Genomic DNA, 21,199 nt, shown 5'->3' on the forward strand with positions numbered 1-21,199 from the left:
CTTGTAATTTTGTAAGCCATACGCGTGTTCCGTGTACAAAAGACTCATCAGTGACGGTCGAAAAAAAAAGGTCAAAAGACCATAAAAGGCTCAAAATTCTGATTGTTTTTCAAACAATTCGAAGTTTTGTAAACAGTTAATTTATAAATTTGACCATATCAATGATAATTTATGTTAACACAGAAGTGCTGACTACTGTACATCGTGTTACTGCATGGGTTATTTGTGTCACTATTTTTAATGTGCTAGCTCATAAGGTTTCAGTCCGCAGGAAGACATATCACCCTAACTGGACACTATATATTCTGATTCCGACCCAATTAGTCTTTGCTCGTACCCCTTAATGCCACGCGATAAGGAAAATCCGCAAATACCAATTTTAAAGTATGTGGTTTGACCTGGTCGGGGTCAGAACCCACGATATCCGGTACTCCAGGTGAAGACGCTTCAACGAGACAACTGAGACGGTGTTTGTCTCATTAGTTTTAAGCTGGTTGGGAAAATGACTAACAAAGCGAAACTGTGTACCAAAATGTGCATGGTGTTTTAAAAGATGAATATCTATTATTCAAAAATTAACTTACAATAAACAAATGAGATTATAAATCAAACTTGGAAAAAATTACTATAGCTGTGTGTTTATGCGCATTTGATTAGTGGACTTATTAAGAATAAAATACTTCTTTTTGTAATTGGGATGTTAAAGCGATAACCGAGGCACATTTTGGATGAAGCGCGGAAGTTACAAAAGAGGCATTCAAAGCGTTATTACATTTTAATGCTACAACCATGAAATAATGACTTTTATCAAATTTTTCGAAATAACCAAATGTCATTCTATTACAACTCTTAAAATTGTGCAATTTGATAAAACAGTCAGTTTTGACAAGATTTTGTACAGTTTTAATTCATTTATTCTATTTATTTAATTGTACAATGACTTAAATGAAGGGTGCTTATAGTAAGAATCCTTCTTATTAATATAAATCCTCGTTTAAACATACGCATCCACCCAAAGAATTGTCTTTTGCAATCATATAATCTTATTAGTATCTTGCATGTCCAAGCATTATTGTTCATTTCAATAAACAAATTACAAAAACACAAAAACAAAACGAAAAAATACATAATGCAAAATAAACACATACTATGAATTTTACATGATATTTCACGAATCAATCGACAACGAATGGAAAGAGAAATCATTTTTTCGTCATAGACAGTATCCACATCCTAATTACAGAAAAAAAAATCGTTCCATATTTCATTTCATCATGAAAGAAACAGGAGTTTATTCAGTACTCATTTTTCACTTTTCTTTATTATGTTTCCCTGGCTTCCAAGAAGAGCTGAATGGTTACATTATGTTTTACTTGAAATATTCTTCTTCTTCTTCTTCTTCTCATACACACTTCTTCTTCTTCTTCTTCTTCTTCTTCTGAATTTTATTCTCATACACACTTGTTTAGTTTTTTGACATTGACTTGTGATATTTGACATATGATAAAGTGTACAGCTATGAGATATCAGGTTAATATCATTATGACCTTTCCCGTTGATCTATTAGGAAAACACTCAGACACATATACAATGTGTTACAAGAGGTCATTATTGATAACATATATACATTAAATGAGTTCTTGACCTTTGACTTTCAAGGTAAAATGAAGCTACAAATGAAAAGTCCAACCCTAAAACCATATATGTTCTTATAGGCTATGTCAATTTCTTTTTACTGCACCGAAAGAATAATACCTTGAGGTCAAATTCACGTTATATAATGAATCGTTAATTATCTCCAAAATGGTTTATATCCCCACCCATTGCTTTGATAACGGTCATTTCTAATTCACCATAGGTTTTGTACCATGGGGACACAATCACATCCCCATCCTACATTACATTAATTCTTAATTGCCTGGATAAGACATTTTATTCAAGACGAGGTCTGTGTGTGGTACAAGCCACGTCTCTTTCATTTCATTAACTGTTAAATATCTTTAAAAACTGTTTATTAGTAAATCCTTTATATTCTTGTTTTCGTGAAAAGACCTTCACATTCAAACATAGGTTGTGTAGTTGTCTTTAATTTAAGAAAAACGTTTGCTGTTGCTTAGCAACATGTGGGTTCCTATGCTCGATATGGAATTCGTCAAAAAAGATTAATGATACTCTAGATGTTTGTATTATAGTGTTACGCCATATGAGAAAGTACATTTTTCCAAAATTACTAAGAACCCATTATTGAACGGTTGCTATGCACTTATTACGTAGCTAAGTTGTTAATAAGCATCATGTGAACTACAATTGAACTAACTTTTCATTTCTAACTAAAAGATGTTCATCAACAGACAATCTGCATTACATTTAATTTAATTTGTTCAATAAAATGACTAATTGATCTGAAGTTGTCTTCAATTCAAATATTTTTTGCCGTTGCTAAGCAACATTTGTGTTGTTATGCTCAATACGGAATTTGTTAAGAATAAAGATGTTTGTGATAGTATATATGGGAATGAAACACCATATGGAAAAGAAAAATTTTTCAAACAACTGCTATTTGCATACTTCAGAGGGGGAAAACTCCCATTTTTTAACCATTGCTAGGTAACATTTCTGTTGCTAGGTTGTTTTTAAGCATATAGTAAACGAAATCAAAGGGACTTTTCATTTGTGGCTTCAAGTTCTTCTTGGACAAACAATATAATTTGGAATTATTTGAATTTGTACGGGTAAAGCAATTACTATTTGATAATTTTTATACTTAATAAAAACCGTTGCTAGGCAACCTTCCTTTCACCGGAACACTATAAAATCATTGTTTTTTTCAAGTTTCTATACTAAGACCATTAATGAAATTAACATAAACTTATTTGGAGAGGGGGCCAAAAACACCCCTTATCGTACCTTGTCCTTTATATTTTTGAAAATCACAATATTTTTATTGTATTCAGTATTCACAATATTTACAAACTTGTAGTTAAGTGAAAATCTGCTTTAGACAAATGCAGAGAAGGAGACCTGTTTGATAGATTTTAGAATAACTGCAGAATTTTTTATATATATATTTTATATTGCATAATTATCTTTAGGAGTGAAATCCTTTTTCAATAAAACAAGTTTTTTGTCTGCACTTTAAAACTTATGTAACTAAGACATACTGTTACTAGAATATAATGTATTTATGCCCACCAATGTACATACAGTAGTTGATTTCTTGTAATCCACCATTGCTACAGAAAAAAGCCTTTAATTAAGTCATTCTCTGTTATTAAAACCATCATGCAAATGTTGTGCAAGGTGGGGTTTGGTTTCTCAACTTTTCATAATTTTACATATAATAACTGAATTTTGATGTTATTTAAGGATGGTTTTAGTGTACCAGAGTCTCCAATATGGATGGATGCCAGTACAATGTCACAATGTCAAAAGTTAGAAGAAAGTGTAGGAGGTCCTCTGGTAAATATATTATGTATCAGTAGGTCTTTTAGTATGTCTTGTACCTTTGTGACTTTCTGGTAAATATATGATGTATCAGTAGGTCTTTTAGTATGTCTTCTACCTTTGTGACAGCATTGTGCTCTTGTGGCAAAAAATACAGATTACTTTTTTTGATGTCATTGCTTCACCAGCAAAATCTTAAATTCAACACTGCCTGTACTTTTAAAAGTCTTATTTTGACTTTTTTAACTACCTTATTCAAATCTTTAATTTCAGAATCATACAGTAAAAAAACTTGCTTTATATGAATCATTTGAGATTTTATTGATGCATTTTTACAGCATAAGAGGTCTTACAAATATACAAATAATACTGGATAAAATCAAGATATTTTGGGGAATGATATGATTTTGTCCAGTTTCATTCGACCAGGTCCACATTAAATAAAACCAGATAACTGTTATAAAGACAGGAAGTTTTTATGAAAGAGATGATGTTAATTGTCCTTTTTCATATCATTGTGTTAAAAAAAATTCACTTTAAAATTAAAATTAGTGCATCAAGTTATAATCAAATGCTCTTAATTGTTGGTTATCATTTATTACTTTTATGATTTCAGAAATTAGCAGAAATAACTGGTTCTCGAGCATTTGTTAGAATGACTGGTGAACAGATTATGAAGATTTCACAGAATGACCCTGAAGCATATGCTAATACAGAGGTTGTGTAACTAGAGAGAGAGAAAAAATATAATTCTCCTTATTTTTCAAGAACATTTGATAATCAAATAAGAGATTTTTTGGAAAGATTGGAACTATTGTTCCAAGTCTTTCCTAAGACACAGGCTTTCCTTACAAGAAGTAGCACAGGTTAACTACTAAATCTACAAAATGTATGCACACTGAAATATAGTTCCCTATGATTCTCATGTCTGTTTACGTATGCACATATGAACTGTGAAAAAATTGGGTTATATTTATACTAATCAATAATAGTACACTTATCAGTGATTTGCTTGATACAGTCATGACAGTAAGTAAAATTTTAAAACTCTTAACCCTAGCAAACCAATATTTTTTTAATTTATTCCCCATCTAATGTCTGTTAACAATTTCAGTCATTTGAATATAAGAATATATGTGTATTTTTGCAATTAAGAATGAATCCCCATTTCAATAAAATAAGTTTTTTAATTTGTTTATGTTGAAAGTTCATTTTCAATGCCATTTTCTGGAAAATATTAAAATCATAAATTGAATCAAAATTCAATCTACAACTTTTAATCTCCAGTGTCATATAAACACAATAATTGTTTTCAAAATCAATAAGCAATTCTTAGAGGAGAAAAATAGTATACCTATGTTTCAACTTACAAAATGCCCCCAAAACAACCTTTTTAGATTATTTTTTTGGAGACAATAAAGTTCTGAGCTTCCAATGTATCTATTTGTCCCATGTCCTACAAGGATAATAGATTTATTAGAAGAATCTTTGTTTTGTAATTTCTTCTGTTTAAAAAGATAAAACCTAAAAGGTGAAACATGCAACAAAGAACATTATATGGTTAAGATATAAACTGCAATTTTAACGAAATTGTTGTGCAGATTAAGGGACCCGCTATCAGAGATTCACATTTAGCTCTTTTTATCTAATGAAAAATTGCTTATCCTTCTAAAAACCTGCTGTTAATGCAATTGTCAGCAATAGTTCTATATTAATGTTTTTTTTTGTATACACCATACCTAAATATGATTTGAAATTATTCAAACTACTCTTCCAATCTTTCCAAGAGTGATTCCATTACTTTGATTTAGATAGAATACCCAAAATGAAGATATGAAATAAGTGGTTTTTGTCAATAAGTTATCATAATATTTTTTCTTCTATAAATTCTGCTTCTAGTAATGACACACTTAATAGTTAAATAGGCAAAGCATGACTACATGTTTCATATGCATTGTATATGCTTTTTGATAAGATGTGTAGATAACTTCTTATTACATTGGTATTAATGAAATACCATGATTTCCAAGTAAACAGATAAATAGGTAAAACTGAATATTTCACATTTGAAATACAACCAATATTTTCACTTCTCTTGCATCATACCATAATGGGTGTTGTCAAGATGTCAATAACGTTCCATCAAAATGAATTGAGAATGCATATAAAAAGAATATAGTTTCTTGCATTTTCTACTTTATTTTCATTAAAAAGTCCTTGGTCACTGTAATAAAAAGAATAACTAATCCAAGAATGCTAAATATTCAATTCTTGACAGAACAACACTGATAATAAACTCATGCAGTATACACTTTCATTAATTAATGTGTTGTTCGGTCAATAGTTGATTTTTTTTTATATTTGAATTCTTGGATTAGTTATTCTATAACTATTTTCAGTTTATAACACTTCCATGAGACTTCAGTAAAAAAAAAAAAAAATTTACAAAAGTTACAAATAGAAAATCTTGTTTCAGATTGGAGCATACACTCTGCTAATTGTCAGGTCACATTATAAGTTGTAATTCAATATTTTTTAAGAAACCTCAAGAATATTGATATAATAATTACAATTAGATGTTTCTTTTTTGTAATTTCATCGGATTGTAAAAGCATTGCTTGTGAGCACATTTTAGTATCAAGTGCTTCAACTCTTCATCCAAAATGTGCTTTGGTCAACGCTTTTACACCCAAATAAGTTTTTCAAGAAAAATATTCAATTCTTAATTTAAAATTACTATGTCACATACCCTGACATAAGGTTGATATTACACAAATTGTGACTTATTAATTAAAAATTACAACCAATTTATTAAATGTGACTATTTTCATTGAAGTAAAGGTATCTTGAAAAGTATATGTATGATTTTTTTAACTTTGTTTTTCAGAGGATATCATTGGTCAGTAGTTTTGTGCCAAGTATTTTGATTGGTGATTATGCTCCAATAGATTTAAGTGATGGAAGTGGAATGAATTTGTTGGACATCAATACTAAAACATGGTCTCAGCAATGCTTAGATGTAAGTTGTATTTTTCATTTTGTTTACGCATACATTGTGCTGTGAAAGCGATCTTTGACTTGCATTCTATAAAAAGAAGGCCAGTAGTAACTTGAAGATGTATGATAAATCCTAAGTTGAATAACCATTTTTGAAACACAGGCTTATTTACTGTTTTTCTTTAACAAACCAGCCAAAATGTATCATTTTAAATCAGCTGTGCTTTAAAAAGTGAATCTTAATTTTGAATAAAATGATCCGCTGGGCGCAGCTTGATACGACCACAGAGGTCGAACCCTGAACAGTTGGGGCAAGTATGGACACAAAATTCAAGCTTGATATAGCACTGAATTTGGATTGTGATTAAATATTTGACACAGCATAGGTTTCTGACACAGAATGAATGTGGTCTAAGAAACTACAAAAATGCTTGTTTTTTTTCCCTTTTTTGGCCCCTAATTCCTAAAATTTTGAGGCAATTCCCCAAAATCAATCCCATCCTTCCCTTTGTGGTATGGTACCTTTCAGTACAATTTTAGAGAGATCCATACACTTGAACACAAGTTATTGTCTGGAAACTAGAAAAATGCTTGTTTTTTGGCCCCTTTTTGGCCCCAAATTCCTAAACGTTTAGGGCAATTACCCCCAAACTCAAACCCAGCTTTCCCTTTATGATATGGAACCTTGTAGTACAATTTCATAAAGATCCATACACTTACACACAAGTTATTGTCATGAAACTAGAAAAATGCTTGTTTTTTGCCCCTTTATTGCCCCTAATTCCTAAAATTTTGAGGGAATTACCCCCAAAATCAATCCCAGCCTTCCCTTTGTGGTATGGTACCTTTCAGTACAATTTCAGAGAGATCCATACACTTGAACACAAGTTATAGTCTGGAAACTAGAAAAATGCTTGTTTTTTGGCCCCTTTTTGGCCCCAAATTCCAAAACGTTTAGGGCAATTACCCCCAAACTTAAACCCAGCTTTCCCTTTGTGATATGGAAGCTTGTAGTACAATTTCAGAAAGATCCATACACGTACACACAAGTTATTGTCATGAAACTAGAAAAATGCTTGTTTTTTGCCCCTTTTTTGGCCCCTAATTCCTAAAATTTTGAGGCAATTACCCCCAAAATCAATCCCAGCATTCCCTTTGTGAAGTAAAACCTTGTGGTACAATGTCAGAGAGATCCATACACTAACACACAAGTTATGTCTGGAAGTTACAAAAATGCTTATTTTTGGCCCCTAATTCCTTAACTGTTGGTACCATAACCCCCAAAATCAATCCCAACCTTCCTTTTGTGGTATTGAACCTTATGGTAAAATTTCATAGAGATCCATTCACTTAAACTAAAGGTAGAGTGCGAAAACCAATGTGTCTTCGGACGACGACAACAACGACGACGACGCCAACGTCATACCAATATACGACCGCAAAATTTTTTTGCAGTTGTATAATAATTGGTTTATCAACTGCTTGAAAAGCAGCCTGATATTGGTGTATAAATCCTGCCTTAGTCATAGATGAAACTATATGTTAATAATACTATATAAACATTACATTTACAGTCAAAACAAATTTCATAGAAATTGTAGAATTTACACTGTAAAGTCCTGATAGTTGAATGTATAATTTTTATACGACCACAAAAAAAATTTTGTGGTCGTATATTGGTATGACGTTGGCGTCGTCGTCTCCGTCGTCGTCGTCCGAAAACACATTAGTTTTTGCACTCTAACTTTAGTTTAAGTGAATGGATCTCAATGAAATTTTACCATAAGGTTCAATACCACAAAAGGAAGGTGGGGATTGATCTTGGGGGTTATGGTACCCACAGTTAAGGAATTAGGGGCCAAAAATAAGCATTTTTGTAACTTCCAGACATAACTTGTGTGTAAGTATGGATCTCTTTGACATTGTACCACAAGGTTCCATATCACAAAGGGAATGCTGGGATTGATTTTGGGGGTAATTGCCTCCAAATTTTAGGAATTAGGGGCCAAAAAGGGGCAAAAACAAGCATTTTTCTAGTTTCATGACGATAACTTGTGTGTAAGTGTATGGATCTCTCTGACATTGTATCACAAGGTTCCATATCACAAAGGGAATGCTGGGATTGATTTTGGGGGTAATTGCCTCCAAATTTTAGGAATTAGGGGCCAAAAAGGGGTAAAAAACAAGCATTTTTCTAGTTTCATGACAATAACTTGTGTGTAAGTGTATGGATCTTTATGAAATGGACTACAAGGTTCCATATCACAAAGGGAAAGCTGGAATTGAGTTTAGGGGTAATTGCCCAAAAAGTTTAGGAATAAGGGGCCAAAAAGGGGCCAAAAATAAGCATTTTTCTAGTTTACAGACAGTAACTTGTGTTCAAATGTATAGATCTCTCTGAAATTGTACTGCAAGGTACCATACCACAAAGGGAAGGCTGGGATTGATTTTGGGGGTAATTCCCTCAAAATTTTAGTAATTAGGGGCCATAAAAGGGCAAAAAAACAAGCATTTTTCTAGTTTCAGAACAGTAACTTGTGTGTAAGTGTATGGATCTTTATGAAATTGTACTGCAAGGTTCCATATCACAAAGGGAAAGCTGGGTTTGAGTTTGGGGGTAATTGCCCAAAACGTTTAGGAATTTGGGGCCAAAAAGGGGCCAAAAAACAAGCATTTTTCTAGTTTCCAGACAATAACTTGTGTTCAAGTGTATGGATCTCTCTGAAATTGTACTGCAAGGTACCATACCACAAAGGGAAAGCTGGGATTGAGTTTGGGGGTGATGAATCATAAGGGGGTTCAAAAAATTGGGGGGGATTTTTTTTCCCTTTTTTTTCTTTAAAATTTTCCGTTTTAAATTGATTATTTCTGATTTATATATAAAAGCAAATAATAATGATATGATTTGAATAGGTAAATTAAAAAGTTCTTAGACCACTTTCATTCTGTGTGAGAAACCTATGCTGTGTCAAATATTTAATTACAATCCCAATTCAGTGCTGTATCAAGCTTGAATGTTGTGTCCATACTTGCCCCAACTGTTCAGGGTTCAACCTCTGCGGTCGGTTCAAGCTGCGCCCCAGCAGAGCATTTTATTGAATTTACTGTAATTTATTGTTTAATTGATATGAAATGTTGATGTTCCATAACAAACTGGATCCATAAAGTCTCCAACAGTGATGGTTAATCCTCAGAAGCAGTAATGTAGTGATGTGATTGGTACAAATTAACTTTGATAAAGGTCAAATGATGATTTAGTTAATTTACTTTGGATTTTAGGCATGTGGAGAGAATCTAGGAGAAAAGTTAGGAGAACCTGTTCCCTCACCCACCGTTGTTGTAAGATTTTATGTGTATTATATTTGAACTTTTTGGAAACAAATGATAAACAAAAAGCTTTGTAACAATTTGTTATTTAGCTGAAGAATGTAAACAAATATTGCACAAGATGCAGTTATATCATCTGTTTGACTATATGTATACAAAATACAAAGTTTTCTTTTTTATTGTAACCTGAATACAAGACTATATTGTCTGTTGGACATAGAAGATAAATTTCATAGCATTGCAGTGTCAAAACCTGAAAATGGCATAAGGGTTTTACCATATTATAGAATTTTGACCAATGGCCAACAAACTCAAAGAAGTAATCCACATATTAATTGGAAGTTAAACAACCACTTATGGAAAAGTATAAATTGTCTAAGAATGATAGAAATGGGTTTGATAAATAGTCATATTGAAAACAAAGTTAACATCTATAATGTCAAGGCATCTACTTAGATGGAAAATTAGATAACAAAAATGCTATAAATCACACATATTATGAATGAAAACAAATGAATTTACCACAAAGAAAAAAATACTAATGTACACGACTTTCCCATAATGTTATATTTTTATGACTTCATTAGATCAGTTATTTTTATCATAACATTTTTATGTTTCAGGGAAATATACATAGCTATTTCTGTGATAAATATGGTTTCCCTGATGAATGTAAAGTTGTAGCATTTACTGGAGATAATCCCTGTAAGTAAACTATTCCCAAAAATAAGGGTTAAAGTTAGAATTGTAACTTTTAATGATTAAAGTTCAAATATTGATACCTTACATAAACATGCCAATTCTAAATTCAATACCTTGTACTTTTCATCTCTTGCTATATTACAGAAAATTCATTAATAGATTTATATGAGGAAACACTTGAAGGAGCAAGTAAAATTTTGTGTACATAATCGTAATGATGATACACTACTATTTATATCTGGTACCAAGGCAAATGTCTCTATGGGCATGGTTTCCCCTTGGTCAATTTCTTTTTTCGCCACCTCTTTCACCAAAACAATATTTTTTTCGCCAACTAACATAAACAGATTTTGTTCAGGACTTTTTTTCCTTCTTGCTAACAAAAAAAAATCCAGTTTATAGCATTGTTGTTTCTTTTATTATTATTCCACATCTATTTTATAACTTACATTGTAATAAATAAACACTAAATTAGAAAAACAATTCTTGTATTTTTTTAACGATACTGTAAAATTTGTCTTCTGGGAAGACAGGATTCATCTTCAGTTTATCATCAATCAGGTTATTAGATACGTCCGGCCTAGTTAAAGGACAAGGAATAAAATTAGAGATTTTTCTTAATTTTGACCCCTTTCTTTAAAACAACAGTTTTCTTTTCCTGACCATCGTTAAAAGTAAAAGTTGAGATATAAAACTTTACTTAAAACAGGTGCGCCACTAAAACGATGTGAAGTACCCTCTTCAAAACCATTTTTTTCATCAAACTTGTTAAAACATTACTTTCGCTGACATGTGTTGCCATTTTACCTTACCTTTCCATTAAACAAAAAAATCAAATTAAAAAACCTTTATTGATTAGTCCATTGTTGCCGATTGCTATATCAAATGCAATCAGCTGATTATTGATTGTCTGTCAAAATTGATATGTGTGATGAGTTCAAAGGTGAAATCCGAGTATTGTTTGATCAGGGAAAAAGTCTGAGAAACCTGAAACAATATTAACAAGATGGGTCGAAATCGAACTGTTATATCATGATTTTTAATTGCCACAATTATTATTTTCTTCGCAAAATGTGAAAATGGTGAGAGCCAGCAGAAACCCTGTCCATGGATATCAGAGGTTTGAATACATGAACATTTCATATGCCATACTAATAGATTTTATTATGATTTCAGCATCTCTAGCAGGACTGTCACCTAGGGTTGGGGATGTAATTGTAAGTATCTGATTGTATCTATGTATTCAGCTCAATTATATTTTTATTCAGATCAAAATCTTTTAAAAAAATCGATAACTTATATTTGGAACTCTTTTTATAAAGGAAGTGTGTGAAGTGCCATCTTAAGGTGCATGTCAACATATTTGTATGCTGTAGGAAAAAAAAATCTTTAAAGGGAATTCCTTTGTTTTATTTTTTAAAGTTAATTTTCCCACAAATATGTGGATGATTTTGCCTTCAATAAACCTAAAATTGTTTTACTATGATTAGCTGAAGATCCACTGTATTGATGAAAAATGTCAGAAGGGTGAAGGGTGATGAGTTCAAATTGTATTGCAATCATGAAAATTAGTAATCTAGCTTACAATTTTAAAATTGATAATCTTTACAGACTGAAGAATTTTAAAATCTTGACAGTCTCAAAAAAGAAAATACATTTTTATACGACCGCAAATTTTTTGCGGTCATATATTGGTATGATGTTAGACGTCGTCGTCCGAAGACACATTGGTTTTCGCACAATAACTTTAGTTTAAGTGAATGGATCTATGAAATTTTACCATAAGGTCCAATACCACAATAGGAAGGTTGGGATTGATTTTAAGGGTTATGGTGCCAACAGTTAAGGAATTAGGGGCCAAAAATAAGCATTTTTCTAGACAATAATTTGTGGAACGGTGTATGGATCTCTCTGAAATTATACCAAAAGTTTCCATACCACAAAGGGATGGTTTGGATTTGCTTTGGGGGGTTATGGCTCAAACTATTAAGGAATAAGGGGCAAAAAAGGGGGAAAAACAAGGGTGTCCTGGTTAATGGACAAATACTTTAGTACAAAACATAATTTAAAGCAGTGTAAGGGATGTAATTCAAATACATCATTTGAATTACTTCCCTTCCACTGCTTTTAAATTATGTATAAAGTAATGGTTAATGAACAATTAAGACAATTTAAAAGCAGTGTAAGGGAGGTTATCCAAAAAATACGTTTTGATTACCTTTCTTACACTGCTTTTAAATTATGTTTAAAGAAATGCATATTTATAAAGGAAGACCAGTAAAAATATCTGCAAACGTTGCATCTTTTTTTTTACAAAAAAAATCTGTATGAAAGATTTGACACCATATTTTAAATTCTATTATAAAATAGATTAAGTTAGCACTATGGTAAATTTAAATGAGTAATTATGGTTGCAAACTCCATTGGAAATTTGATTATGACCATATCTTGAGGGAAAGATTTTTTTGAGGAAAAAGGGGGGGTAAAAAAAAAAATTGTGGGGGGTCAATTTTTTCTCATTTCAGATTTCAGAAATTAAAAAGAAAAATTCTTCAAATATTTTTTTTTTTTTGCAACAAAAAAGTGGGGGGGGAGGGGGGGGGGGTGTTAAATACGCAGAAGCATAGTGTATTGCACAAAAGCAAAAAAAAAAGGGGGGGGGTAAATTTTTAATTTTTTTTGTGGGGGCAGAGGGGGTCAATTCGCAACAGTAAAGTGTATTGCACAAAAGCAAAAAATTTAATATAAATTCAAATCATATAACCAATTCTAAGTTCTTTGACTACAGTTATTCTGCGTCAGAAACCTTTTATGTGTCAAATATTTAATTACAATCCAAATTCAGACCTGTATCAAGCGCGAATATTGTGTCCATTTTTGCCCCAACTGTTCAGGGTTGGACCTCTGCGGTCGTATCCAGCTGTGCTCGGGGAAGCAATTTATTTTTTCTTAAACAATATTACTTGTTCTGTATACAATCAATTTTATCTGTAAGATTTTTTGTGAAATGAGGGCCTGTATTCCTTTTTTTGGTCCCAATGATTAATCTATATTTGGCATATTCAATTTTGCCATCCTGCTTACATATTAAAGGTTATTACAAAAAAAAGTATTGTATGCATTGAATTTGGTATTGTTTTAGTTACTACACATTAAGAAAGCCTGTGTGTACAGTGTATTCTACTTAGACAGCTATACATTATTGTTGTTAGTAAAGAATGGATATGGGATTGATGAACAGGAGACAATAATCATTAAATATTTACATTATATTTTGATGTTTTGAGTTGTAATGTACTCATTTTTATACCCCCTGCATTTAGTGATAGAGGGTAGGGTGTCTGTCCATCTGATCATCCTGCCATCCTACTTTTGTATTCTCTTCTGCTTCTGAACCCCTTGACACAAATTGGCCTAACTTTCACAGAATCTTACTCATAGGTTATTCTTTTTCATCTCCAAATTCATTTTTTCATCAAAATGATTTTTGGGGTTTACTTCAGTATGACATGAACTTTTGTCATATTTGCATATATAAGTGTACTAATTTGTAAACCCTTCACTTTCTAAACCCCTTATCAGGCCTAAATGAAACTTTTTCAGAATCTTCACCATATACAGGGTAATGCAAATGCATACCTCTTTTTTTGTTTTTTTATCTGAATTATTTATTATGGGGTTTCTCGTACAAAGTCATGGACTTTGCCATTGCTTTCTCTTTTGGTATTAATTTTATATCTGCAAATCCTCCTAAACCCATGATGATATTTTATTATACACTTGCTCCAAAGGATGCTGGTTTACCTTTGTCTATCCAAATGTTTACCCGGTGATTTTTCCTCGGAAACACAAATTAGGGATTCCGGAAATTTGGTATAAAGCTGCATGTGAGCCTACTATACTGTGTAATACTTTTTCACATCCATTGCTCTTCAACTTTTAGTTAACCAAATACTGATATATTCCTATGCATAATAGCCTTGAATGAAATTTATGTTGCACCTTTCTCAGGAACTACAAATTAGAGCGTCCTGAAATGTGGTATCAAGCTTCATTTGAGCTTATGCATGTTATAGGGTGATATGCATCTCATTGCTCATCAACATCCTGTTTACAGAATATGTATAGCAAGGGTAGACATTCTGTATTGTTAACCTTTACTGTGTGACACATTTTTAGATCTATTACTTATTTACTTGCAGTTTGACTCATACATGTATAAATTTGTTCTTCATCTTGATACCGATATAAAAAAAGTTTGTTGCATTTTTCTCAGCAACTACAAATTAGAACTTCTTGATATTTGGTAGCAAGCTTCATATTGGTAAGCTCTACCATGTGACACATTTTCAATTCTGTCATAGTTCTTTAAGTCATTATACTGTTTTAGTAGCATTATGAAGATAAAACAATCTTATTGAATTGGACTAAAACTTTCATTTCAAATGATTTGTGTGTCTGTCACAATGAAAATTATGAAAGTTAAACAATAGGAATATAATTTAACCACATTTTTGGGTTACTTCCTTAAATTTCAAGATTCAACATTAATTTGCGAGGACTGTAGATTAGTAATAGAAATAAGTTATATATGTTTTTGCTTGCTCTTTAGTAAGTGATTGTAAGTTTTTCATTTGACATTTGATTGCATTTTTAGATTTTGATCCAATTTTTCAAAATAGTAATTAACCCATTTCATGAAAATTCTTTATCAAGGATATCAGAGTATGGTCACTACTGTGCTTTTTAGCTCACCTGGCCCAAAGGGCCAAGTGAGCTTTTCTCATCACTTGGCATCCGTCGTCTGTCGTCGTCGTCCGTTAACTTTTACAAAAATCTTCTCCTCTGAAACTACTGGGCCAAATTTAACAAAACTTGGCCATAATCATCATTGGGGTATCTAGTTTAAAAAATGTGTCCAGTGACCCCGCCAACCAACCAAGATGGCCGCCATGGCTAAAAATAGAACATAGGGGTAAAATGTAGATTTTGGCTTATATCTCTGAAACCAAAGCATTTAGAGCAAATCTGACATGGGGTAAAATTGTTTATCAGGTCAAGATCTATCTGCCCTGAAATTTGGTCAGTTGACCCCTTAAGGAGTTATTGCCCTTTATAGTCAATTTTTAACCATTTTTCGTAAATTTTTGTAATCTTTTACAAAAATCTTCTCCTCTGAAACTACTAAGACAAATTTAACCAAACTTGTCCACAATCATCATTAGGGTATCTAGTTTAAAAAATGTGTCCGATGACCCCGCCCGCGAACCAAGATGGCCGACATGGCTAAAAAATAGTACATAGGGTAAAATGCAGTTTTTGGCTCATATCTCTGAAACCAAAGCATTTAGAGCAAATCTGATGTGAATAAAATTGTTCATTAGGTCAAGTTCTATGCCCTGAAATTTTCAGATGAATCGGACAACCCGTTGTTGGGTTGCTGCCCCTGAATTGGTAATTTTAACGAAATTTTGCTGTTTTTGGTTATTATCTTGGATATTATTATAGATAGAGATAAACTGTAAACAGCAATAATGTTCAGCAAAGTAAGATCTACAAATAAGTCAACTTGACCAAAATGGTCAGTTGACCCCTTAAGAAGTTATTGCCCTTTATAGTCAATTTTTAACCATTTTTCGTAAATTTTTGTAATCTTTTACAAAAATCTTCTCCTCTGAAACTACTAAGACAAATTTAACCAAACTTGTCCACAATCATCATTAGGGTATCTAGTTTAAAAAATGTGTCCGATGACCCCGCTCGCGAACTAAGATGGCCGACATGGCTAAAAAATAGTACATAGGGTAAAATGCAGTTTTTGGCTCATATCTCTGAAACCAAAGCATTTAGAGCAAATCTGATGCGAATAAAATTGTTCATTAGGTCAAGATCTATGCCCTGAAATTTTCAGATGAACGGACAACCCGTTGTTGGGTTGCTGCCCCTGAATTGGTAATTTTAACGAAATTTTGCTGTTTTTGGTTATTATCGTGGATATTATTATAGATAGAGATAAACTGTAAACAGCAATAATGTTCAGCAAAGTAAGATCTACAAATAAGTCAACTTGACCAAAATGGTCAGTTGACCCCTTAAGAAGTTATTGCCCTTTATAGTCAATTTTTAACCATTTTTCGTAAATTTTTGTAATCTTTTACAAAAATCTTCTCCTCTGAAACTACTAAGACAAATTTAACCAAACTTGTCCACAATCATCATTAGGGTATCTAGTTTTAAAAATGTGTCCGATGACCCCGCTCGCGAACTAAGATGGCCGACATGGCTAAAAAATAGTACATAGGGTAAAATGCAGTTTTTGGCTCATATCTCTGAAACCAAAGCATTTAGAGCAAATCTGATGCGATTAAAATTGTTCATTAGGTCAAGATCTATGCCCTGAAATTTTCAGATGAATCGGACAACCCGTTGTTTGGTTGCTGCCCCTGAATTGATAATTTTAACGAAATTTTGCTGTTTTTGGTTATTATCTTGGATATTATTATAGATAGAGATAAACTGTAAACAGAAATAATGTTCAGCAAAGTAAGATCTACAAATAAGTCAACTTGACCAAAATGGTCAGTTGACCTCTTAAGAAGTTATTGCCCTTTATAGTCAATTTTTAACCATTTTTCGTAAATTTTTGTAATCTTTTACAAAAATCTTCTTCTCTGAAACTACTAAGACAAATTTAACCAAACTTGTCCACAATCATCATTAGGGTATCTAGTTAAAAAAAATGTGTCCGATGACCCCGCCCGTGAACCAAGATGGCCAACATGGCTAAAAAATAGTACATAGGGTAAAATGCAGTTTTTGGCTCATATCTCTGAAACCAAAGCATTTAGAGCAAATCTGATGTGAATAAAATTGTTCATTAGGTCAAGATCTATCTGCCCTGAAATTTTCAGACCAATCAGGCAACACATTATTGGGTTGCTGCCCCTGAATTGGTAATTTTAAGAAAATTTTGCAGCTTTTGGTTATTATCTTGAATATTATTATAGATAGAGATAAACTGTAAACAGCAATAATGTACAACAAAGTTAGATCTACAAATAAGTCAACATGACCAAAATTGTCAATTGACCCCTTAAGGAGTTATTGCCCTTTATAGTCAATTTTTTACAATTTTCATAAATTTTCTAAATTTTTGTAAATTTTTACAAAATATTTTCCACTGTAACTACCGGGCCAAGTTCATTATAGATAGAGATAATAGTAAGGAGCAAGAATGTTCAGTAAAGTAAGATCTATAAACACATCACCATCACCAAAACACAATTTTGTCATGAATTCATCTGTGTCCTTTGTTTAATATGCACATAGACCAAGGTGAGCGACACAGGCTCTTTAGAGCCTCTAGTTTTATAAGTACTCAACAAATTTAACTTATTTGAAAAACATTTTTTCTTCTCCCCGGAATTTGTCCATTTCTTTGAAATTTAGGATTTATAGCAAAATTCGAATAGTGGATTGGAATGATCCAATGGAAAAAGTAGAAAAAAAATCAAAATTTGTACAACTTTTTCAAATATGTAGAATTAAAAAAAATGTCTTGATGTAAAATTATCTTACAATCATGTTACATATCTATTTACTCTACAATGTCTTCATGTTCTGGCATGCTCACAAGGTGATCAGAACTTTTTGCTCCTCATTTCATAGTTTAGTCTTGGAACCAGTGATTGTATCTTCCTCTGGGTACCAGATTGGCGACCAATTTTAATAGGCGATGCTTATATAAACCCTGTGCATCAAGATGAGTTTTATAACTTTGTAGGGTAAGTGTCTAGGTGATGCACCAGTTATTTCCTACCTGCCATGAGGCATTGCATCTTCATCATAATCAAGAATGAATTACTAACACAGCTTCAGTGGATTTGTGAAATAAAAATCTCAAAGAAAAAAGTGTGTCAAACAAATGAATTATTGAAGTGAAATCAAAAGTTATTTATACTTAATTTCATATTTACATGTGCTCACCTCAACTTTTTAAAGAAAATATTTGTGAAAACACATCCAGTTGATCTATGTTATTTTAGATTTTTGAAAAGTAACAAGGTTGCAATCAAAAATATTTTGTCCACAAATTAATCAGTATAAAATTTTTAAAACATGACCTTAAATGTCAGAAGGAATATGCTGTTTTTGAAGATGATTGATAATTTAGGGGTAAAACAATCTGTGTTATTTTTTCTTTTGTTAAATTTATTTTTCTGTTTATGTAAAATTTTCTATTTCATTTAGGCTACTAGTAAGCCATTAAGAGAAATCCACTGTGTACCTCTTATGTGTCCTTGGTTGTTATATATTTGCATAACAAACTTTATAGACAAGAACATGACAGACATGTAGGAATAAAACCACTAATTCATAGCCCCATTGCTTTTTATGTTAAATTCTGCAACTTCAAGCATTCATAGCTCTTTTGTCTCAAGTTCAAATAAAGGATAGTCATTTCATGTCAAAACTATACCTTATCCAGATGTGTGCTGAATGCAGAATGCGAGACAAACGGATTACAATCCGGCGGCTACAGCTTAAACCACTTGTTTTTTTTGAAAATGTGAAATACTCTCTTATTATGAGTAATAGGATAATTATATTTGGCATATAGTTCCTTGCAAGGTGTACATGTCTGTCAGGTAGAGTTCACATGACCTCAACCTCATTTCATGGATCAGTGATCTAGGTTAAAAATACATGGTCAAGTCAATATCTCAGATACTATAAGCAGTAGGTCAACTATGTTCGGTGTATGGAATGATTGTAAAGTGTATATGTCCGACTGGCAGGTTTCATCTGACCTTGACCCCAATTCATGGTTCATTGGACAATGTTTAGTTTTTTGTGGTTTGGTATCTTTCTCAGATAATTTAAGCAATAGGGCCACTATATTTGGTGTATGGAATAGTTGTAAGGTGTACATGTCCTACATGCAGGTTTCATCTGACCTTGACCTCATTTTCATAGTTCATTGAACAATGTTTAGTATTTTTGGTTTGGTCTGTTTCTCAGATACTATAAGCCATAGGTCAAGTATATTTGATGTATGGAATAATTGTAAGGTGTACATGTCTATCTGGCAGTTTTCATATGATCTTTGACCTCATTTTCATGGTTCATTGGTCAATGATAGGTTTTTCTGGTTATGTCAGTTTATCAGTTACTATAAACAATAGGTCAACTATATTTGGTGTATGGAATGATTGTTAGGTGTACATGTCTGTCTGGCATGGTTCATCTGACTGTGACTTCATTTTCATGGATCATTGATAATGTTAAGTTTATGTGAAACTTGTAGTAAAACCTTCATATAATAGACTTTCAATATGAATTCATTCATAAGTGAGACAGGCAAGACATTTCAGTGTGTGTGCATCATTTTTTATTATTCAAAAGAAACTTTCCAGAAGGTTGCTACAATAATCCCAAGTCCTTAACCTTTCATTTGATACCAAAATTAAAAATATTTTACTTATTGACAAAGTTTATACAGCTATGTGTAGGGACTATTTTGTTCAAAATATGTACTTCTTTCTTGTATGTTCTTTCTGACTAGGCCGAATTAGTGGTTCTATACCTGTAGAATGGTTTGTCAATTTGTTTTCCATTATATATTAAAAGGGAGAAAGATAGGTAAACAAAAGTTCCATTGAAGCTGCACATATATAGCAGACTAATCGTAAATGACTAACATTTTATGAATCATATATATATATATATATAAATACAGTAAAGCATGTATAAAAAGGTCACATGAAATGAAATAACGCCCCTTCAGCCTTGTATATCTATAGGGAAATGAAAAAAAATTTCAGTTAAAAATATTTACAAATTAACTTGTATTAGCAAACAGGAGTTCCACTAGATGTGTTTCTTCGGGATTGAGAAGAGATGAAATAAAGCAGGTACTATTTAAATTAATGGTAAGGTAGATGAAAGTAACCTTACAACATAGAACTTTTGTTTTGAAGTATTAGCATGTGAGATGGTTTTACTGAAGTAAATGACCTACTAAACTTGGTGTTCTTTACAACATTTGATCATTAGAACTAATAGAAGAAAATTACTAGTGTTGAAAGAAGTGAAAAAAAAAACTATTTTCATCAAGTTCAATTAATTTATTCTGTAGGTCATTGACTTAATTTTGCAATCCCTAGACCAAATTTATTTTCATTAAAGAATGCTGGGGTGCACTGTTGTTTAAAACTCTTTAAGTTGGTTTTTGGACCAATTTTGTTGCATTTTAAAACATTGTAGTGCTTGGTTGGTATTCAGTCATATATTTACTGACCCTGTGCTTACATGGTTGACAGAAAGGATATTCACAATTCAATTTCTTTTCTAAACAAGGTAATACAAAGTGTGCAGTCAAAACTAGAATTCCGGGAGCAGAGCTTGGAGATAGAAATATAATCATGATTAAAGCACTACACACCCTACAATTCAGCTTTATTAACAAACTTTAAGGTTCTTTATCATAATACAAAATGTACATCTTTTTTCTATTTGTCCTCCATAAACATATTTACGCTTTTGGTATTTAGCTATATTTTGCCTCCGAATGACCTTAGATCTACTCCAAATCACCTTTTGACGTCAGGCAACAATCACTTTTTAATTGTGACGTCAAATGTTTTGAATTATGATGTCAAAGTTTACGGGAACCTGTGTGATTTTACGTAATGGCGGACAAATTTGCATACAGGTGTAAATACGTCTA

General features: G+C 32.1%; 1 protein-coding gene across 3 annotated transcripts in view; it reads left to right on the forward strand.

Annotated features, from left to right (window-relative positions):
• Positions 1-21,199, forward strand: part of LOC127734189 (xylulose kinase-like) — an 85,328-nt gene that overhangs the window by 46,460 nt on the left and 17,669 nt on the right. For 2 of the 3 annotated variants that reach the window (XM_052243925.1, XM_052243923.1), the window contains exons 6-11: positions 3,367-3,459; positions 4,061-4,162; positions 6,332-6,463; positions 9,721-9,780; positions 10,392-10,473; positions 11,647-11,687. In XM_052243925.1, coding sequence (XP_052099885.1) covers positions 3,367-3,459; positions 4,061-4,162; positions 6,332-6,463; positions 9,721-9,780; positions 10,392-10,473; positions 11,647-11,687 — 510 coding nt within the window. Of the gene's footprint in view, positions 1-3,366; positions 3,460-4,060; positions 4,163-6,331; positions 6,464-9,720; positions 9,781-10,391; positions 10,474-11,646; positions 11,688-18,138; positions 18,255-21,199 lie in introns of all 3 variants that reach the window. The other variant, XM_052243924.1, reaches the window with a different exon arrangement.

The sequence above is a fragment of the Mytilus californianus genome, unplaced genomic scaffold (genome assembly GCF_021869535.1).
Source record: "Mytilus californianus isolate M0D057914Y unplaced genomic scaffold, xbMytCali1.0.p SCAF_3, whole genome shotgun sequence".
Lineage (NCBI taxonomy): Eukaryota > Metazoa > Mollusca > Bivalvia > Mytilida > Mytilidae > Mytilus > Mytilus californianus.